Below are 17,387 nucleotides of genomic sequence, written 5' to 3'. Positions count from 1 at the left end.
ATATTCTAATAAACAAATTCTTAATTTTAATAACATTAAATTTAACAATATTACTTCAGAGTTTTAATTTCTGGAGATATATAAGTCCAACCCTATCCTGATTAGTAAGACCATTCTATATTTTCTCCCCAAAATTTTAAGGTTTGCCTTTCATAAAGTTTTGAGGCTTTTGTTTTTGTTTTGGAGGCATTAATTAGCATTTGTTTTCTTTATATTCCGTGTTTCAAGGGAGATACTGAATTAAATTCTTGGCTTGGAGTTTTTCACGTCACAATGATTCTAAGAATTTAGGCTGAAAACCCTGTCAAGGCCTCTGGTTACAAATTATCACTTCTTTTACGAAAAAAACTTTCCTAGTTAATTATTTCCATGAGATGTAGCCCTCAAGCTCTAGGTTAGAAATGACTGTAGATTCTTCCAGAATAGCTTAGTGACTTTGGTGCTAACTTATTTTCTGAGATTCCTGCTCCAGGTTCCTTTTTGGCCTCTGGAAATTTCCATTACATTCCAAATAGCTCAGACATTAACATAAAAGATGTTACGGCATTTTTAATTTTCCCAGATATGAAGTCCAGAAATAGGAATCCTCATGTCATTTACTTCTATATTTATTTGTTTAATTTTTCAAGTTTCAATGAACAGTAGCCATCTGGCCTTTATACAAATCATTGAGTTGCTTAAAAGACCTCGTTATCCTAAACATCTTTTCTCTCTCTTTTTTTTTTAACAAACCTGTTTTTGCCTTGGGGGGAATAGCAATACTGTCATGTTTTTTTGCTTAAGGGAATGAAATTAAAACTATCCATCATGAATCCTGACATTCTGGAACAGAAAAAAAATGTACTTTCTCAAGAATACCATCGGCATAAGATTACCATATTTATTAATTAGTGGAAATCATTTTCCACTCACTTTATAGAGTAAAAATAACATATCAACCTCAAATCTGTACACTCATTCTGGTAGTGAGAACTGGGTTCAGCCATCTTCAATAGCTTATTCTATCCCATAGCCACTAAAAAGCACATTTGCTTGATGAGTGGCTTGTCCAGTAGATATGAGTGGTAATGGAATAGGGCTATGTTTAAAACAACAACAACAAAAATCCTAAAAAAACACACACCAAAAACCTGTTCCCACTAATGTAAGAAACTAGTGACTGTGAACCATGCTTTATGCAACTATACTAAGAGATTCAGTAAACAGATAGATCCTGGAGAGAGATAAATAAAAAGAGCAAATTCTAAATGTTTTATTTTTTACCTGAGGCACAAACTGAATTTAGGATTGTCTCTCGGTATGCTACCTGGAGAGGCCCTAGATAGGTTTCCAGTCCATATTCCCTCTTGATTCGGTCATGAATAATCTCAATATGCAACTCTCCCATACCACATAGGACAGTCTGGTTAAAAAAGGAAGGAAATGAAAGAAAATAAAAATTATGTTTATTACAAAATACTACATCAAGGTATGACATCAATATGTTATTTTTCATTAATTACAAACGGGATTTTTTTGCAATGTTTTTTTTTTTTTTTTTTGGCTCCATCAAAGTTTTTAGCTTTTCTAATTGGAATAATAAATCAATGAAAAGTGAAATACTAGACCATTTTCTCCTTCTTCCATGCTAACTGAATGATCAGCTGGGAAAGTGGCATCTAGCCAGGACTATACTTTCCAACCACATATCTAAGTTCTGGGCAGTGGTACATGAACCTAATTGATGCTGGCAACTTCTGAGTTGTGCCTTTAAGAAGAGAGAAATTTTCTTCTCTTAATGAAGATGTAGGCAACTGTCTGGAAACATGTGGATGAGGGCAACATCTTATGAAAGGTAGAAATAACCTTTATCCCAAACATTTCCAAACACCTGGGTATTGCCCAAGCATCCTGGGGACCTTACAGCTTTGTGGGCAGTCAAAACTTCCAGATATGCTTTTATTTATTTATTTTTTTAAAGTAACAATGGTTACTCCTGAAGAAGGAATAGTGTGAGGAATCCCTATTTGCTCTATCTTATTCATGTGCCATCTGGGAAGAATTTACCCAATGAGAGATCTGGCCTTTGTTCTCAGCAACTGGGAAATTATATTTAGGTCCCTAGATACTCTGATTATGTGTCTTTGCTTGTCCAAGGGCTTTGTCTATCAGATAGTATAGTATTCTAAAGCCCTCATCATAAATCATATGATGAGGGCTTTAGAATAACCACATCAGTTCCAATCTGGAGAGTAAAGATCAACCCAAAACTATGGGAGGTTCTGGAGACTAAAGGTCAACCACACAGGTGGTATGTGATTGAGCCCCCATAAAAACTGGAAAACAAAGGCCCAGGTGAGCCTCCCTGGTTGGCAATACCCTACTAGGAGGGAAACACATCCCTGAGGATGAACACAGCTTCTCATTTAGAACTGTCCCAGATTTGGCCCATGTGGCTTTTCCTTTAGCTGGTTCTAATTTGTATCCTTTTGCTGTAATAAAAATATAATTGTAAGGAACAAAAAAAGAATTACCTGGTATACGATTGCTATCCTTATTATAAACTATAGCATAGCAGAAAAGTAGATGTTAGAAAAAGTGTGAAAGGCTAGTCACCAGGTTTTCACAGTGGTGACCTGCGTAGAATAGGACTGAGAGACAGTAAGGGAAACTTTCTTTACTGTGAACACCTGTGTGTTATTTGCTATTTAAAAAAATGTATTGGCATTTTTTAAATAAAAGTTGTTTGTTTTTTAATAAAAAGTTTGTTTTAACTGCTCTTGTAGCATTCAGGATCAATTAAACTAAATTACTACTCATTTAGCTGACAATTGGGAAAACAGAGTATCCTGTATTTTTCAGATTAATGAAATCAGTTTATCCTTTTAAAAGACAAATTTATGATCTTTTAAAGAAACTTTTTCTAAAATTTTATGTAAACTTTACCCTGCCTTCCTAAAAAGAAGATGCAGAATGAGTATCTGTTCTTTTCCTGTGTGCTATAATATACATCCCAGTTCTGTACCTACTTTAGAACTGTATTTCCTCCCACATGATTAGGTTATATTTATCGATTCTCACCCCTTTTATCTGTACCACTGTCATTAAAAGCACCTTTGCATCCTCTCTTTAGTATGCTGCTTCTGCAAGCTTTAGCATAAGAGGCTCAGGGCTTTGTCTTAGGGTTGAACCTCATTTGAAAACTTCACAAAAGGCCATCTTCTGGAAAGATGAAATGTTGGAGAGTGGTTCATGTAAGTGAGGTATGATTATTTTGAGAAATTAAGGAGAATTTGTCTATTTAGCTTGACAGTCAATATAAGAAGAAAATTATATTATGAGAGAACCAAAAGAAAGTTGTTTTTTTTTTCAGAGGTACAAACCAATTCATGTTTTATCTGTATGTGCGTGCATGTGAACACACGCATGCACACACACAAATTATTGAAAGATTTCTGGGATTAAGCAATAATATACCTACTTGTCCAGAGTCAGGATCTAGCCTCACTTTTAAACTGGGATCTTCACGCTGAAGGCATTTCAACGCATGATCCAAATCTAGGGGATAAATAGTATCTGTTACCTTTACATTTCATTTTTTGATAATGTATCATACATTCTAATGGGGAAAACAGATGAAAAAGCAAACAAATTTTGAAAATTTCGAACAGCCATAAATATTTTGTAGAGAATAAAACAAAATGATAGTAATGTGCAGTTACTCGAAATTAAGTGATCTGGGAAGGCCTCTCCAGGATGATTTAGGTAAAGACACAAAGAAGAAAGACCTTGTAAACAAAAGCCTGAAGAAAAAGAATTCCGCCAAGAGAAAATGGCTGTATAAGAAATGGTTTGCTATGGGAAAAGGCCAGTGTAGTTGGATGTTGGAGGGCAAAAGAAGAGTAATGTCGGATGAGGAGGGAGATAGATGCGTGCAAGGTATAATAGGCCATGGTGAAGAGTTTGGATTTGCACTGGGAAGCTGTCACCGTTGGGGCCAAGTGGAGTTCGGTGTGGCCCCAATGGTAGTGGGGAGAGAGAGAGAAAGATGGTGCAGACATGTAGTTAGCATTTTCCCTCAGTTCTTCTTCAAATAATGCAGTGAAGAATCATGGGTCATTGAGATTTAATAGTTTTAGTATAAATGTTTTAAAGAGACAAAGAATGCCCTCAAGGAGGCACATGGAGAAAGACAAAGCATACATACCTCAAGGAGGTACATGGTCCCAGCGCTGTGACCAACACAAAGGGGCCAATATGGCCACAAAAGGGCAAAAAAGCCACAAAAGGCCACCAAAAAGAAAGAGAATCCAGAAGGGCAAAAGGGAGGCGAGCCCAGAAAGGCAAAAAGGGCCCAGGAGCGGAAATGTCTACTTTATATTTGGGCGGTGATGGGTTGTTCTAAAGGCACTCCCAGGTGATTGGCAAGTGAGATCATTTTGATTGCCACCTGGCTGCCATAACTTTGTCTATGCACATGTATGTACCCAGAATTCTTCCAGTAGGGTGATATTTTGGGCAGTCTCTAGGCTGGGCCTCTATTCCTTTGTTCTCCTTGTCATTCACGTCTCTAATTACCTAACAAAGCCACTGAAGGGTTTTAAGTGAGTCAGTAAAATCATCTGATTATGTTTTTGCAAAGATCAATGAAAGAGCTAATGAAAAAGAAAAATGCCTTCAGGAACACAGGTAATAATGAGAAACTGGCAAAAGGAAGCTAAATTATGTCATGAATAAAGAGATGCTAATGTGATCACTATGATGAATTACCATAATCAAAGAGGAAATGGGAATATATTATTTGCATTAAATATGCCATGTAAAGTGATAACTTTAATACAATCAATTAACTGATAAGTATACCCTCTCTCTATATAAAAGATGCTAGAAATTCCACACTCATAAAGTATAACTGAAGAAACGAGCCAAGCAATGGATTAATGAACCAACCTTATCAGTCACACATTTAAAGTGTTCTTAGGCAGGGGTCCCCAGCCCCCAGGGCCAGGCTGTGGCTTGTTAGGAACCCGGCAGCACAGAAGGAGGTGACAGCAGGCGAGTGAGCGAAGCTTCATCTGTATTTGCAGCTGCTCCCCACACTAGCATCACCGCCTCAGCTCTGCCTCAGATCATTAGATTCTCGTAGGAGCACCCGTCCCTAGTGCCAAAAAAGATTGGGAACTGCTGTTCTTAGGTATATAAACCAGGCCTTCTAGACCTCTACTGTTCAAATAGTAGCCACTAGCCCTATGTGGTAGGTATTACTACTAGTTTGAATTGACATATGCTATAAGTGTGGCTGTAAGAAAATTTTAAGTTGCATATGTGGATCATGTTATGTTTCTATTGAACAGTGCTGAAATAGACTCCTGATAACCTAAAGTTCAGTCCAAGGACCAATAACATTGGAATCACCTGGAGCCTGTTAGAAATACAGTATCACAGGTTCCAGACTGAATCAAAATTTGTATTTAACAAAAAACTCACGAGATGTATATGCACATCCAAGGTTAAGAGGCACTATTTTAGGTAATATTTATTTTTAAGTACCTACGGATACTCAAAGTAACAATCCTCATGATACTGTGGCTTTTAGAATAAAAAGATGGTATGTTTATAGTAAAATAAACAAGTTCATTCAAAAATATTTATAAAGAATCTATCCTTCAGGAATTTATTGGGATGCAAATACATACAGCATTATAATACAGGGTGTCAAGTGCTGTAATAGGACCATGGGTAATTACAATGGACTTACAGAAAAAGAAATACGTAGATCTGCTTATAAGAAGTCTGGGTAAGGTAGGTTCTAGGAAGTCCCCCGTTCTCTGGGGCCAGGAACTCTAAGCTAATGCCCATTAATTAGACTTTCCTTGGACACCAAACTTTTTCTTCTAAAGTAGTTAAAAGATTGAGCCCTTAGATTTAAAATCGGCTGCTGCAACTTAATACCATCCTGGAATTTGAATTTAGGTTCCCACACTAAATTTGAAATATAAAGTGACTTTCAAATATATTTAAGATAACTCAGATTATTTTGTTTGGGCAGCCCCTGCCCTTAAGTGCCTGACAACCTTTGATATAATTTGCTTGGTCAACCCCTCAACTTCAAGCCACATTCACAGCACCCGATTCTTTTCCAGAGTCAAGACTAGCCTCGGGGCATTTTAAGGTAATAAGAAAATAGTTGCTACACCTGTTTTAATTTAAATTCCATTCCTTTACCAACTGGACAAAAAAAAATCCAGCTTCCTTTAGTACTTGTAGGCTGTCTTATATCCACACTCGGATTTCTTTCATGTGAACTCCAGCTGAGAAGTGAGGAACTGAACCTCAAGCTACTTGGCTAGGAGTCTTCCTCTCTTTCCCACTAGGTACTCAAAAAAGATATGGGAAGCAATAATGATTCTTTGTTTTTCTGTAATCTGTGGGTCCAACTTGTTTCAATGGGAGAAAAATGGCTTATAAGGCTACCTCTAGAACTGGAAGGTTTGTCCTTTCATAGCCTAATATAGGACTTCTGTGAGGGCTTCAAAAAGAGGTGATGCTTGAGTTGAGACCTAATGAAAGAGTAAACATTTTCCAAGCAAATTGAGGGGTGCCATCATAATGCAAGAGAGAACAAAGGAAAAGAAATGGCAATACAAAAAGAGCATGGCATCTTCAGGAAATCACTACTATTTTATTATGCCAGTACAGGTACGAGTATTCTGCTTTTATTTTTGTTTGGGTGAAAAAAGAAGATTCAGAACAAAAGAGGAAGTTTCAAGAACTAAGGCCAGGTAAGAAAGCAGGTGTGAGAGACTGCTGGTAATAGCCTTCTACTCTATTCTGCTGCTGCCTAGCTATAAGACTGCATTTACTAGACTCCTTTACAATTAGGTGGCCATATAGGTAAGTGATGGCCAATGCCATATAAGAAATCTCAAAAGGGAAAGGGGCACATCATCTTTCTCACCCTCACTTCTTTCTGCTGTCAGCAACTCCAATGTGATGCCCAAGGCTCCAGCAGCCATTATGAGATGACTAAGGATAGGATAAGCAGGACAGAAGACTGCAGCCTAGGTGTCTGATGACCTTGTGGAGCCATCTTCTAACCACTGGACTACCAACTCAAGGCATATTTGGTGGCAGAAATCGGCTTTTGTTATTAAAGCAACTGTTATCTGGGGATTTTCTGCTGTATTTAACCACATCTAATTGGAAATGATGAAGCTGGATTTGGAAATAATGAAGCTGGAATTGTGAGTTTTATATACCATACTAAAAAGTTTGGGTTTGTGCTATAAGTTATAAAAAGCCACTGAAGAATTCTGGACAAATATGCTAAAGAACAAGGTATATAACTCTCAAGATGGTTAAATGACATTAACTATAGTATTTAAATATTGTCATTGAATTCTAATGGTTGAGTGAGAAAACAAAGAAAAGTAGCAATTTTATAAATGGTGACAAGAAACTGAATCAGTTATGAATTGGTACTATCTAATCTAATGTATGGAAAGAGCAGTCCTGATGTCAATTACATAGAATCCCCTAGACCGTACCAGAAGAACAAGAGTAAGAAAGAATATGATGAGAAAAATGACCAAGATATTAGAAAATTGAAAGGAGTCTGTAAAAATCAAAACATCTTAAATAAAAATCTAGACAAATCACAAGAAATACCAATAAATTCTGATAAACTCAACCACATAAGAAATCTTTTGAGGGTGTAACTATTTTATCTAACTTATCAGAGCATTAATTAATTGATACACCAAAACTATTTGTACCTGGCTGCTTTGCCACTGATGGCGGTTCTATGGTACAGAAGAAAACAGGTTCTGGAATTTCTACCCCAGCCAATAAAAGTCTCTCTGCTTCACTGTTTTGTCCATGCTTCTTTTCTCCCTCCCTTCCGGCTCGACGAGCTGCAGCTAATGCACTGGACTTAGATGAAACGATGGTGTCTCCAGTGGCAGTCTGCAAGCAAATAGGATGCTCTGGAATAAAACAGGCTGTTGGCGAGCACTCAACAGTACTTGAGAGACAAATTCATAAAGCTCATTATAACTTTGCACAAATAAAGATAATTTAATTTGTACAATAACTATCCAAAATACTGCTGTTATAAATTCTAAACACTCTCCCTTCTTCCTCTCTCTACATATCCAAAATTCAAAACAAATGTACCTTCCTAAATTTTCAATTATGTAAAGATGGGTTAGGGAGAAGTCCACTATAGTGTTTTACCACCATTAAAAATTTGTTTAATACTATTTTACAGAAAATCCTCTATTAACTAAAATGTGCAATTAACCAGAATACCCTTCACCAAGCAAAATTGATAGCTACCAGTTATTTTTTGAAACTATAATTTCACTTTTAAACTTTTATATTATGAAGTTCTATGCCAGTTTCCTTCTCTATAAGGATGTTCCTACTGAAGCTCTAGTCCAAGTGGATTTCTCTAACTCCTTCAAATACATACAAGAAGTTCTTCCCTTCAGGTAGACAAAGACGACACTGCAATTCTAGGAGTCCAATTTCTGGACAGCATTAAGTATTTTCATCCATTCGTCCTACAAAAGCCATGGAATGCCTAAATGACGCACCCTGTTCTGAGAACTAAGAACAGAGAACAAAGATAAAAGTCCTTGCCCTCATGGAGCCTTCACTGGCAAAATATCTTATTACCTGAACAGTTATGATGAGGTTAGATTAAATTGTCTGCAATGATCAAGAGAGGAAAAAACCCAATGGGAATAACACAATATTTTATAAAACTGAAAATTAGGCATCCATGAATAGAATATTATTTTACTTGGATTTGAAATTCATTTGAATAGGATCTATACTATTAAGTCTTCTGTAATTTCCTTTCTTTCTATTAAATGTATGAGTCAACCATGTTGATGAATATGCTACAATATTTATTATTCCACTAATGATGGACATTTGGATTATTTATGTTTTTTTTTTTGCTATTATAAAATATCTACTTTTAATTAAACATATTAACTGTTATTTCCTAAGCCATGTGGTCACTTACATGTTTAAGCCCAACAGTCAAAGCAATGTTACCAGCAGTCAGTGAAGGGATTTCTACATGTTGGTCGGCGAATGGCAAAAGCAGACGACTTATTCTCTCCCTGTAAAACCATAATTTATATTAGTAAAAGTATTTTTAAAGAAATGATTGCATTTTAGAAAATAAGCTAAGTTTCTACTTACGTGCAATTCCCATTAATGTTATGGATGGCCAACTGGGGTTTTATCATGCCTGAGTAAATGCGCAGAAAAACCAATGGTCCTCGCTGCTTGTCATGGAGAACTTTAAATGCCAGAGCACATAAGTCATCCTTATACCACTGCCTGTAAAATTAAGGAGACATTCCAGAAAAGCCTTTAAAATATACTTCATATGAATATCTGATCTCTGATCTCTCTATATAGATCTTATCATAATTATTGCACAAACTTAACCCTGATGTCCTCCAAAAAAGTTTAGCCACTGAGGCCGATTAAAAAATGTCAGTACTATGTACCTCTCTCCCTCCACTGGATTAAATTATTTAATAGGGATCTTACCATTAATTCCTTAAAACTAAAAATAATGGGTTCCCTTCCAAATATTACCTTTATTTGCAAGTAATTCCATTGCCGAGAGTTCCCTTCTCAAAAAATATACTTTGGAACATCACACCACTTCTCAAAAAATCTGTACAGGGTAAACAAATAGGTACTTTCCAATTACTCCTTTTATAATCTCCTTCTACTTTCTTTCCAGCTACATAGTCATATAAATCTACACTACAAAGGTGAACCCGTTTACACACCAACATTCTTAAAGAATTATGTCCTTAAACTGGTGTTTATTAATAGGCTATAGAAAGTTTGAATCCCTCTGAATTTGCCAAATTTTGTGCACATGAACATTTTTCTGGGAAAGCTCCATATTTTCATTTGTTTCAAAGGAGTCTAAGATTCAAAGCAGGTTAGACATTTCTATTACAGAACTTTTCCAATCTTATTCCTATTTTAGTTTTTAATTTAAACACAAGAGAGCTTACAATATACTAAGCACTATTCTATGTACTTTATAAATATTAATTCATTTGATTCTTGTAACAATCCTATGCAACAGGTTCTATTCTATGTATTTCACAGAGAAGTTAAGTAACTCGGAAGAGCTGGGATTCAAATCCAGGTAGTACATAGTGCATGCTCGTAATCACTTCACAGTAATGCCTCTTCAATTGAGAGACATAAAGAGTGATTAATACCCTAGTTAAAAGGATTAAAGCCCACTTCTTTCTGCCATTTTGCACAACACTCATTCAGATTTTAGAGGATTTATTACTAAGTACAATAACCTTTCTTTACAGCCAAAAAATATTTTGAGCTTAAGAAAAATCTTTAAATCTAGAATAGATATAAGTAAGTATATTTAGAGTATTTATCAAATGTCCCCAGTATACTACATTTTTTAAACTGAGATGGCAAGGTCAACACTAACACTTTTACATAGCAAAAAAATCCACATTCTTAGTGCCATTTGTAAACACATCAGGTTATGAGAGATGATAGCAAATGTTCCTTTTAAGTAAAAATTACTATGGCTCTATATTATCTACAATGATATCCTTCACCAATGTTATTCAAAAGTGGTGATTCTACTACTCTTTGTGAAAAAAGACCTATTCGCCTACCAGTTTTTTGAAATCTATAAGATTTTAATCTAATCTATGTACTGGCATACTTACAGAAATTCATAGTTGCGTTCTTCAGGTGAGGGCAAGTACATAGTAATAGCATCCAACAAGGGCTGGACCCCTTTGTTTTTCAGGGCACTTCCACAAAGCACAGGTACTGCTGTCTGGGCCAGTGTTACTCTGTGTATTGCAGTCTGTAGCTACAAAGCAGAGATATAAATATTTTATGTGACCATAGCATGGTCACATATACAGTATACCGGTCTCAAACAAAACAGCTCACAATTCGATGCTTTTCCTAACCAACCATGTAAAACAGTACTCCTCACACACTTCTGTCGTTCTTTATGGCCTTATTCTTTGTTTTTCTTTATAACATTAATCACTACTTGATATATTAGATATAGATTAGTTTAGTTTATTATCGGTTTCCCCATCCGCTAGAATGTAAAAAACCACATAATTGTTAAAGTCCCATGAAAACACTGATAATTCCCCAGAAACTAAAAAAGTGCTTAAAGTAGGTATTTAAAAATATTTCTTGACTAAATGAGTTAATATACTTGCAATTTAACTTTCATAATCTAATAAACAGATCAGAAATTAAAAATATGAGTCACAATTTTTTCAAATAAATCAGCTCTATATTAAATAAAATCCAAAAGAAAATGAAAAATCAAAGTAGAAAAAATTTTATAAGACCTCGAAAACCAAGAAAAGCTTGAATGTGCTTGCAAACTATTGATAAGAGAAATGGTGGCATTGTACTTTAGATTGTAAGCTCTTTGAAAACAGAAACCTTGTTATGAGTCTACAGGGCATAATAAACACCACACTTAAGTATGGAAATACTAAACAATAAAAAATTTCAAAATTATGGCATTTCATTTGGAAAACATTTTTTTCCATCTCAAATAACTTCAAATGGCTCAAAATAAATCTACAAATAATGTTTTTAATTCTTTTTAGGAAAAATAACCAAATGAATATGCTGGATTCATTTTGGACTCCATTATACATATTACTACTTAAAAATACTTTCCTTGGTAACTCCTATGTTTCATAAAGGAAAATAAAAAGTTTGCCAAATATGATGGAAGGTCCCTAGCAAAAAAAACAAAACAAACAAACAAACAAACCAGAAATGCCTTGAGGAAGACTGTCATAATTCAATTACTATCAGTATTTTACTTGCCTAGTCTCTGGTTTAATGTATTTCAAAAGCAAAATAAGAAAAGATTTGTAATGAGTTTCTACTAAAAATTAAGACAAATTCTGAAAAATAGTTCTGAGTAAAATGATCATTGTAGCAGTCTGAAAAATCAGTAAATTTTAAATACAAAATTTCTACCTGTGATTTCCCTGAAAATACTTAGAGAAATGATCACAATGAAAAGGCTGAGAATGAATGATTAACTACTTCTGACTCAATACAAGAAGATTCAATTTCTAATTTTATAAAGCATATTTGAAAATAGAAAATCACTGCCATTATTTAAGTACCTCTACTAGTAGTGACTTAATGTTCTCCTAATTTTTGTTTGGGTCGATATTTTCTAATGATATGCAAAGCTGAATTTGAAAAAAAAACAAAAACAAAAACACAAAACACAGACAAAGAGACAGAGAAAGCAAACCACATCCAATTAGTAAAACCTGGTCAAAGTAAATGAGTAATAAAATTTACCTTTTCAGCTGGTATCAAATCAAAATTTTCACTAAATTCTCCTAAAACCAAGTCAGCAAATTCATCATCCAAATCTGCAACCTATAGAGAAAGGCTTTAGTTTTATAACTTGCATTTGTTGTTACAACTATTAGGTCTAAATATCATAAATATACATTATCCAAATATTTTAAGACAGCTACGTGATCTAACTTATCCAGGCCAAGAACCTCCTATTTTCTGAAAGATAGTTTGGTTTTAAAGGAAAGGAGATTGAAAACTCCTTTATGAGTTTCCTAAATTCATGGAAAGCCTGAGCCACATAAAGCATCTCAGTAAAGTGTTATGTACTCAAGAGTGCTCAGAAGAAAAGAAAATGCGCAATTTATATCCAATGAAAACATATACAATGGACTGCTGTTTTTAAATAAAACTGGGGGTCTCAGTTTATAAAAAAAGTTTCATTTGGTATGCCTCTAATACTCTGAATATTCATGAGATCTGACAGTCAAACTAAAACAACTGTTACTGTAACTAATCTTGCACTGAGGGAATAAATTTAAGTTGAGGGTTGAATACATCGTTTTAATAATAATGAAGAAATTCACTAATACATGTTCTTTTCATAATCATCTGCCATTATGAAACAGAAGAATTCAGCTGACGATAAAATTAATAAAAGTTTCGAAAGTTTATAATAGTACACGGGAGTAAAACTTTCAAACTTATTGGGAAAAAAACACATTTTTAACAGTTAACTATAGCAGAAATGTACCAAACCATCCTCTTGAAAAGCTGGAGCCAAACTGCTTAGAAATGACACCACTATGTATTCAAAACCTTTGGACCGGTTACGTCACCACCTTTCTCCTCTGGTTACAAATGGAGAGAATACTAGTACCTCCCTCATGGGGCTGTTGTGAGGAGTAAATAATCAATTCAAATTATGCTTTCAGAATACACAGTAAATATACTATAAGTATTATTTGTTATTTTCACTGTTTACCTTTAGATCACAGGAAGTTGATTCCTGTCCACACCAATCTTATTCTCTAATTAAAAATTTTAATTGTGGAATAACATGACATAAACATAACAAAATGTATCATCTTAATCATTTACGAGAGAATAGCTCAGCAGTGTTAAGTATATTTACACTGTTGTAAAATTAATTTCTAGAACTTTTTCATCTCACAAAACTGAAACTCTATATCCATGAAACAACTCTTTGTTATTCTCTTCTTCCCCAGTCCCTGGCAACTATTATTCTACTTTCTGTCTCTATGAGTTTAACTGCTCTAGATACCTCATATTAAGTGGAATCATACAGTATTTGTTTTTTTTGTGAGTGGCTTATTTTAATTAGCACAATATCCTCAAGGTTCATTCATACTGTAACATATGTCAGAAATTCCTTCCTTTTTAAGGCTGAATAATATTCCACTGTGTGAATATACCACATTTTGTTTATCCATTCATCTGTTGATGAACACCTTCCACCTTTTGGCTATTATAAATAATGCTGCTATGAACAAGGATATGCAAATATCTGAGACCGTGCTTTCAACTCTTTTGGATATATACCCAGAAATGGAATTGCTAGATCATATGGTAGTTTTATTTTAAATTTTCTGAGGACACACCCTGTTTTCTACAGTGGCTGTACCATTTTCACTCCCATCAACATTGCAAATGGGTTGCAATTTCTCCACATCCTTGCCAACACTTATTTTCTGTTTTTTTTTTTTTTTATAGTAGCCATCCTAACAGGTGTGATGTGATCTTACTTCTAATTCTATACATACATATGTATTCTTTGTAATGAGCACTTTATCTGCTGATAGCAGAGAATGAAAATAAAATTTGAGACTATCATGTCCTAAAACAATATGAGATAAATACGCAAGTTTATGTTGGCTCCTAAAGTAGATTACAAAATCCTTCTTAGGTTTATCCGGAGATAAACCTAAGATAAGATAAAACAAACAATAAAACCTCAAAGAAGAAGCACTTATATACCCAATTATTGATTAATAAATGCCAATTCCACATATTTGTTTTACAAGCCCCCTCCCCAAATTAGAAAAGCAGTATAGAAAACTGCATAGAGTTTTAGACCTGGGTTCAGATTCCAGTTGTGCTATTTATTAGCTGTATGGCAACTTATTTAGTATTCTAAAGCTGTTTCCTTACCTGTAAAATGAGGATAATACAGGTGGTTGTGAGAATTAAAAAAATATATATAAAAAGCACTTAAGCTAAATTATAGTAGGTCCTCACTAATTATTATCCAATAATAAAAATAACAATGTTCACTATTATGTTAATGATAAACTTGATAATTACTATGTATTATAGAAAATGATTACTTCGAAAATAACTTCATATAAAAGATGACCAGATTAATTTAGAAGTGAAAAAAATCAAAGGATTCAGACTCAAATGTTCTTCTCTACCATAAAATTCAGGGAGTTTATTTTAGGTATGTTTTACTTACTGTGTTATATATTAATAATATCATATAAATATTATAAATATTAATAATCTTACTATTTCCTATTAAAATTTTGAGGGTAGATGAGGTCCAGAATTATTTACTAACTATAAAGTTGATGGTTTTAAATTTTTCTCAATAATTTGACATCTAGTAAAGTAAAAGATGGCCATATCCTTTGACCCAGCAATTCCACTCATAGGTTAAATAAACCCTTAACAAATTTTTGCATGTATACACAAGGAGATATAGACAAAGATGTTCACAGCAAAACTTTGTTAAAGTAAAAAAAGGTAACAAGCTCAAAGTTTATCCACAGGAAAACAAACAATAGATTGTGATAGAATCATATACTGAAACACTACACAAGACTGAAAATGAATGAAGTAGAATCACACATATCAACATGGATGAATCTCCAACATAATACTGAACGATGTAATAAAGTACAAACAGTATCATCTCGTTTATATAAAGTCTAAACATGAAAAACTAAGTTCTTTAAGGATACATACATTTGTAAACTATAAAGAAAAGCAAATGAAAAATAAACACTATAATCAAGATAGTGGTTAGGGGGTAGATAATTAGTGGAAGGGAGAGAACTATGAAAAGGAAGTGGCTCACAGGTTCAAGAGTATTGCTAATAGTCTATTTGTTAAGCAGGGTGATGCATACAGTGGTGTTCATTTTATTATTCATATACTCTACATATTTCACATGTAGTTTTATACTAACTTTTGCAATAAAAAGTTTCTAAATACTTATGCAATTCTAAATCAAAGCATTTATTTTACTTGTTCGATTAAGGCATTCCTTGCTTCAGTTGTCTCCTTCAGCAATTTAGGATCACTCATTTCCAAGAGGGGTTTTCTCTCAAAGTCTTTTCCATCGACTGAACTGGAGTTCCAAAGAAGTTTTTCTTTACTTACTACATCCACCACTCCTTTGAAAGTTTTGGCTTCACCAATTGGTAACTACAAGGCAAAGTGAGATTAACATTATTGAATGATCACTCATTTAGAATGGCGCTGGTGATAAAACTTATCTTTCTCCACTTTCCCCAAAATGTTTATTATTACCATAATCTTACCTTTATCTCAACTTCTTCCAAAAAGCACCTAAGAGAGCTTCAGAAATGTGTATGCCACAATAAAATAAACCAGTGAAGACATTGAGAGGGAGCTGTTGCTATTAATCAACCAAATATTTATCAACAAACCTGTAAAAGCAAAGGCTTTGCTTTCAACTTCTCTCTGATGCTTTCAACTGCATAGTTAAAACTGTAGAAAACAAAATAATTATACAATAGTTTAAAATGTTAAGATTTTTAAACAAGGTTTAAGAATGTTCTCTAAAATTATAGCTCTTTATTGTTCCCAATGTTCACTATTTAACAGTTTTCCATTAGACAACATCTCAAAAAAACTTTTAATGCCAATTTCAGATACTAGTAACCGAGTATCTACCATAATCCTGCCACACAGGTATGTAGGGTATTATTATTGTTAGTTTCACCTTAACTAAAGTTTGAAGTTAAAGTTACATGAATTGATCAAGGTCACAGATAATAATTACAGTTAGGATGCAAATGCAAGATTTGTGATTTCAAGTCAAGGATTCATCTAGTAACTGCATTTGCTATCTCACATGGCTACCAGCTTTCTTCCAAGAGCCAGCCTAATTTTTATATACTTTTATCTTAGGCATTTTTAATATCATCTACTACATTTGTGCATTTCTGTGCCAACACTGGGGCTGGCTACCTAAGGAACATATATCATCTTTGGTACATGGGCTGATTTACACACACACACACACACACACACACACCATTCTGGTCCCAGTGTCTTTGAGAACCCATCTAGTATGCAGTCATCCTCCTGCATACCCATCAGCACAGGTGCTCTATGTCAGTAAAAAGTAGTACTTCCATCTACCTCAAGGAACTTCAAACAGAAAAGGGTCAGAACTTGAGCCTTGTACATTTTGAAAGTTGTGCTTTTACTAATCAGACAAAAGTCCTTTATACCAACAGACTTAGAATTACTACAGAGTTACATAAACACAAAGGATACTGTGTGGCTTTAGGGGAGAAATTGTTTATTTTGTTTTTGCCACTCTCACACCACAGACTAGGATCTCTCCCTATCACATTTCCTCAGAATCTTTTATATTCTTGATTCTCTCCTTTTCATATTTTCTCCAAATCCTTCAAATATTCTTGATTATCTGAATTCTGAATTATGTTCTCTGCATTAAATATCCATTTTAGATTACCACTGTATAAGTCTCTGAGCATTACAACAATATTTTGGCATTAACTCTTTTGCCCTACATGCAGGTCTTAAAATATCTACATTCTCCTCTCCCAGTTCCATTTTATAGAGAGCATGTTATCCAATAGCTAAAGAAAAATCAGAGGCAGCTGCAGGAAACAATTCTCTAACTTCCACCTTTAACAACAATGAGAACACTAAACTTAAGCAATATGTACATGGACGATACCATGCAGCTCTAAACAGAACCAGTGGGATCAGCAAGACATAAC

At 34.3% G+C, this 17,387-nt stretch overlaps 1 protein-coding gene across 5 annotated transcripts in view; it reads right to left on the bottom strand.

Moving 5' to 3' along the window:
- Positions 1–17,387, bottom strand: part of GFM2 (GTP dependent ribosome recycling factor mitochondrial 2) — a 43,824-nt gene that overhangs the window by 8,168 nt on the left and 18,269 nt on the right. For all 5 annotated transcript variants that reach the window (XM_036226089.1, XM_036226088.1, XM_036226087.1 and 2 more), the window contains 9 exons: positions 16,059–16,119; positions 15,634–15,813; positions 12,364–12,444; positions 10,728–10,876; positions 9,196–9,336; positions 9,014–9,113; positions 7,755–7,944; positions 3,461–3,537; positions 1,264–1,402 (listed from right to left, as the gene is read on the bottom strand). In XM_036226089.1, coding sequence (XP_036081982.1) covers positions 1,264–1,402; positions 3,461–3,537; positions 7,755–7,944; positions 9,014–9,113; positions 9,196–9,336; positions 10,728–10,876; positions 12,364–12,444; positions 15,634–15,813; positions 16,059–16,119 — 1,118 coding nt within the window. The remainder of the gene's footprint in view (positions 1–1,263; positions 1,403–3,460; positions 3,538–7,754; positions 7,945–9,013; positions 9,114–9,195; positions 9,337–10,727; positions 10,877–12,363; positions 12,445–15,633; positions 15,814–16,058; positions 16,120–17,387) is intronic.

The sequence above is a fragment of the Rousettus aegyptiacus genome, unplaced genomic scaffold (assembly GCF_014176215.1).
Source record: "Rousettus aegyptiacus isolate mRouAeg1 unplaced genomic scaffold, mRouAeg1.p scaffold_m13_p_8, whole genome shotgun sequence".
Lineage (NCBI taxonomy): Eukaryota > Metazoa > Chordata > Mammalia > Chiroptera > Pteropodidae > Rousettus > Rousettus aegyptiacus.
Note: the sequence above shows the minus strand (reverse complement) of the source record. Positions and strands in the feature narration are given on the sequence as shown.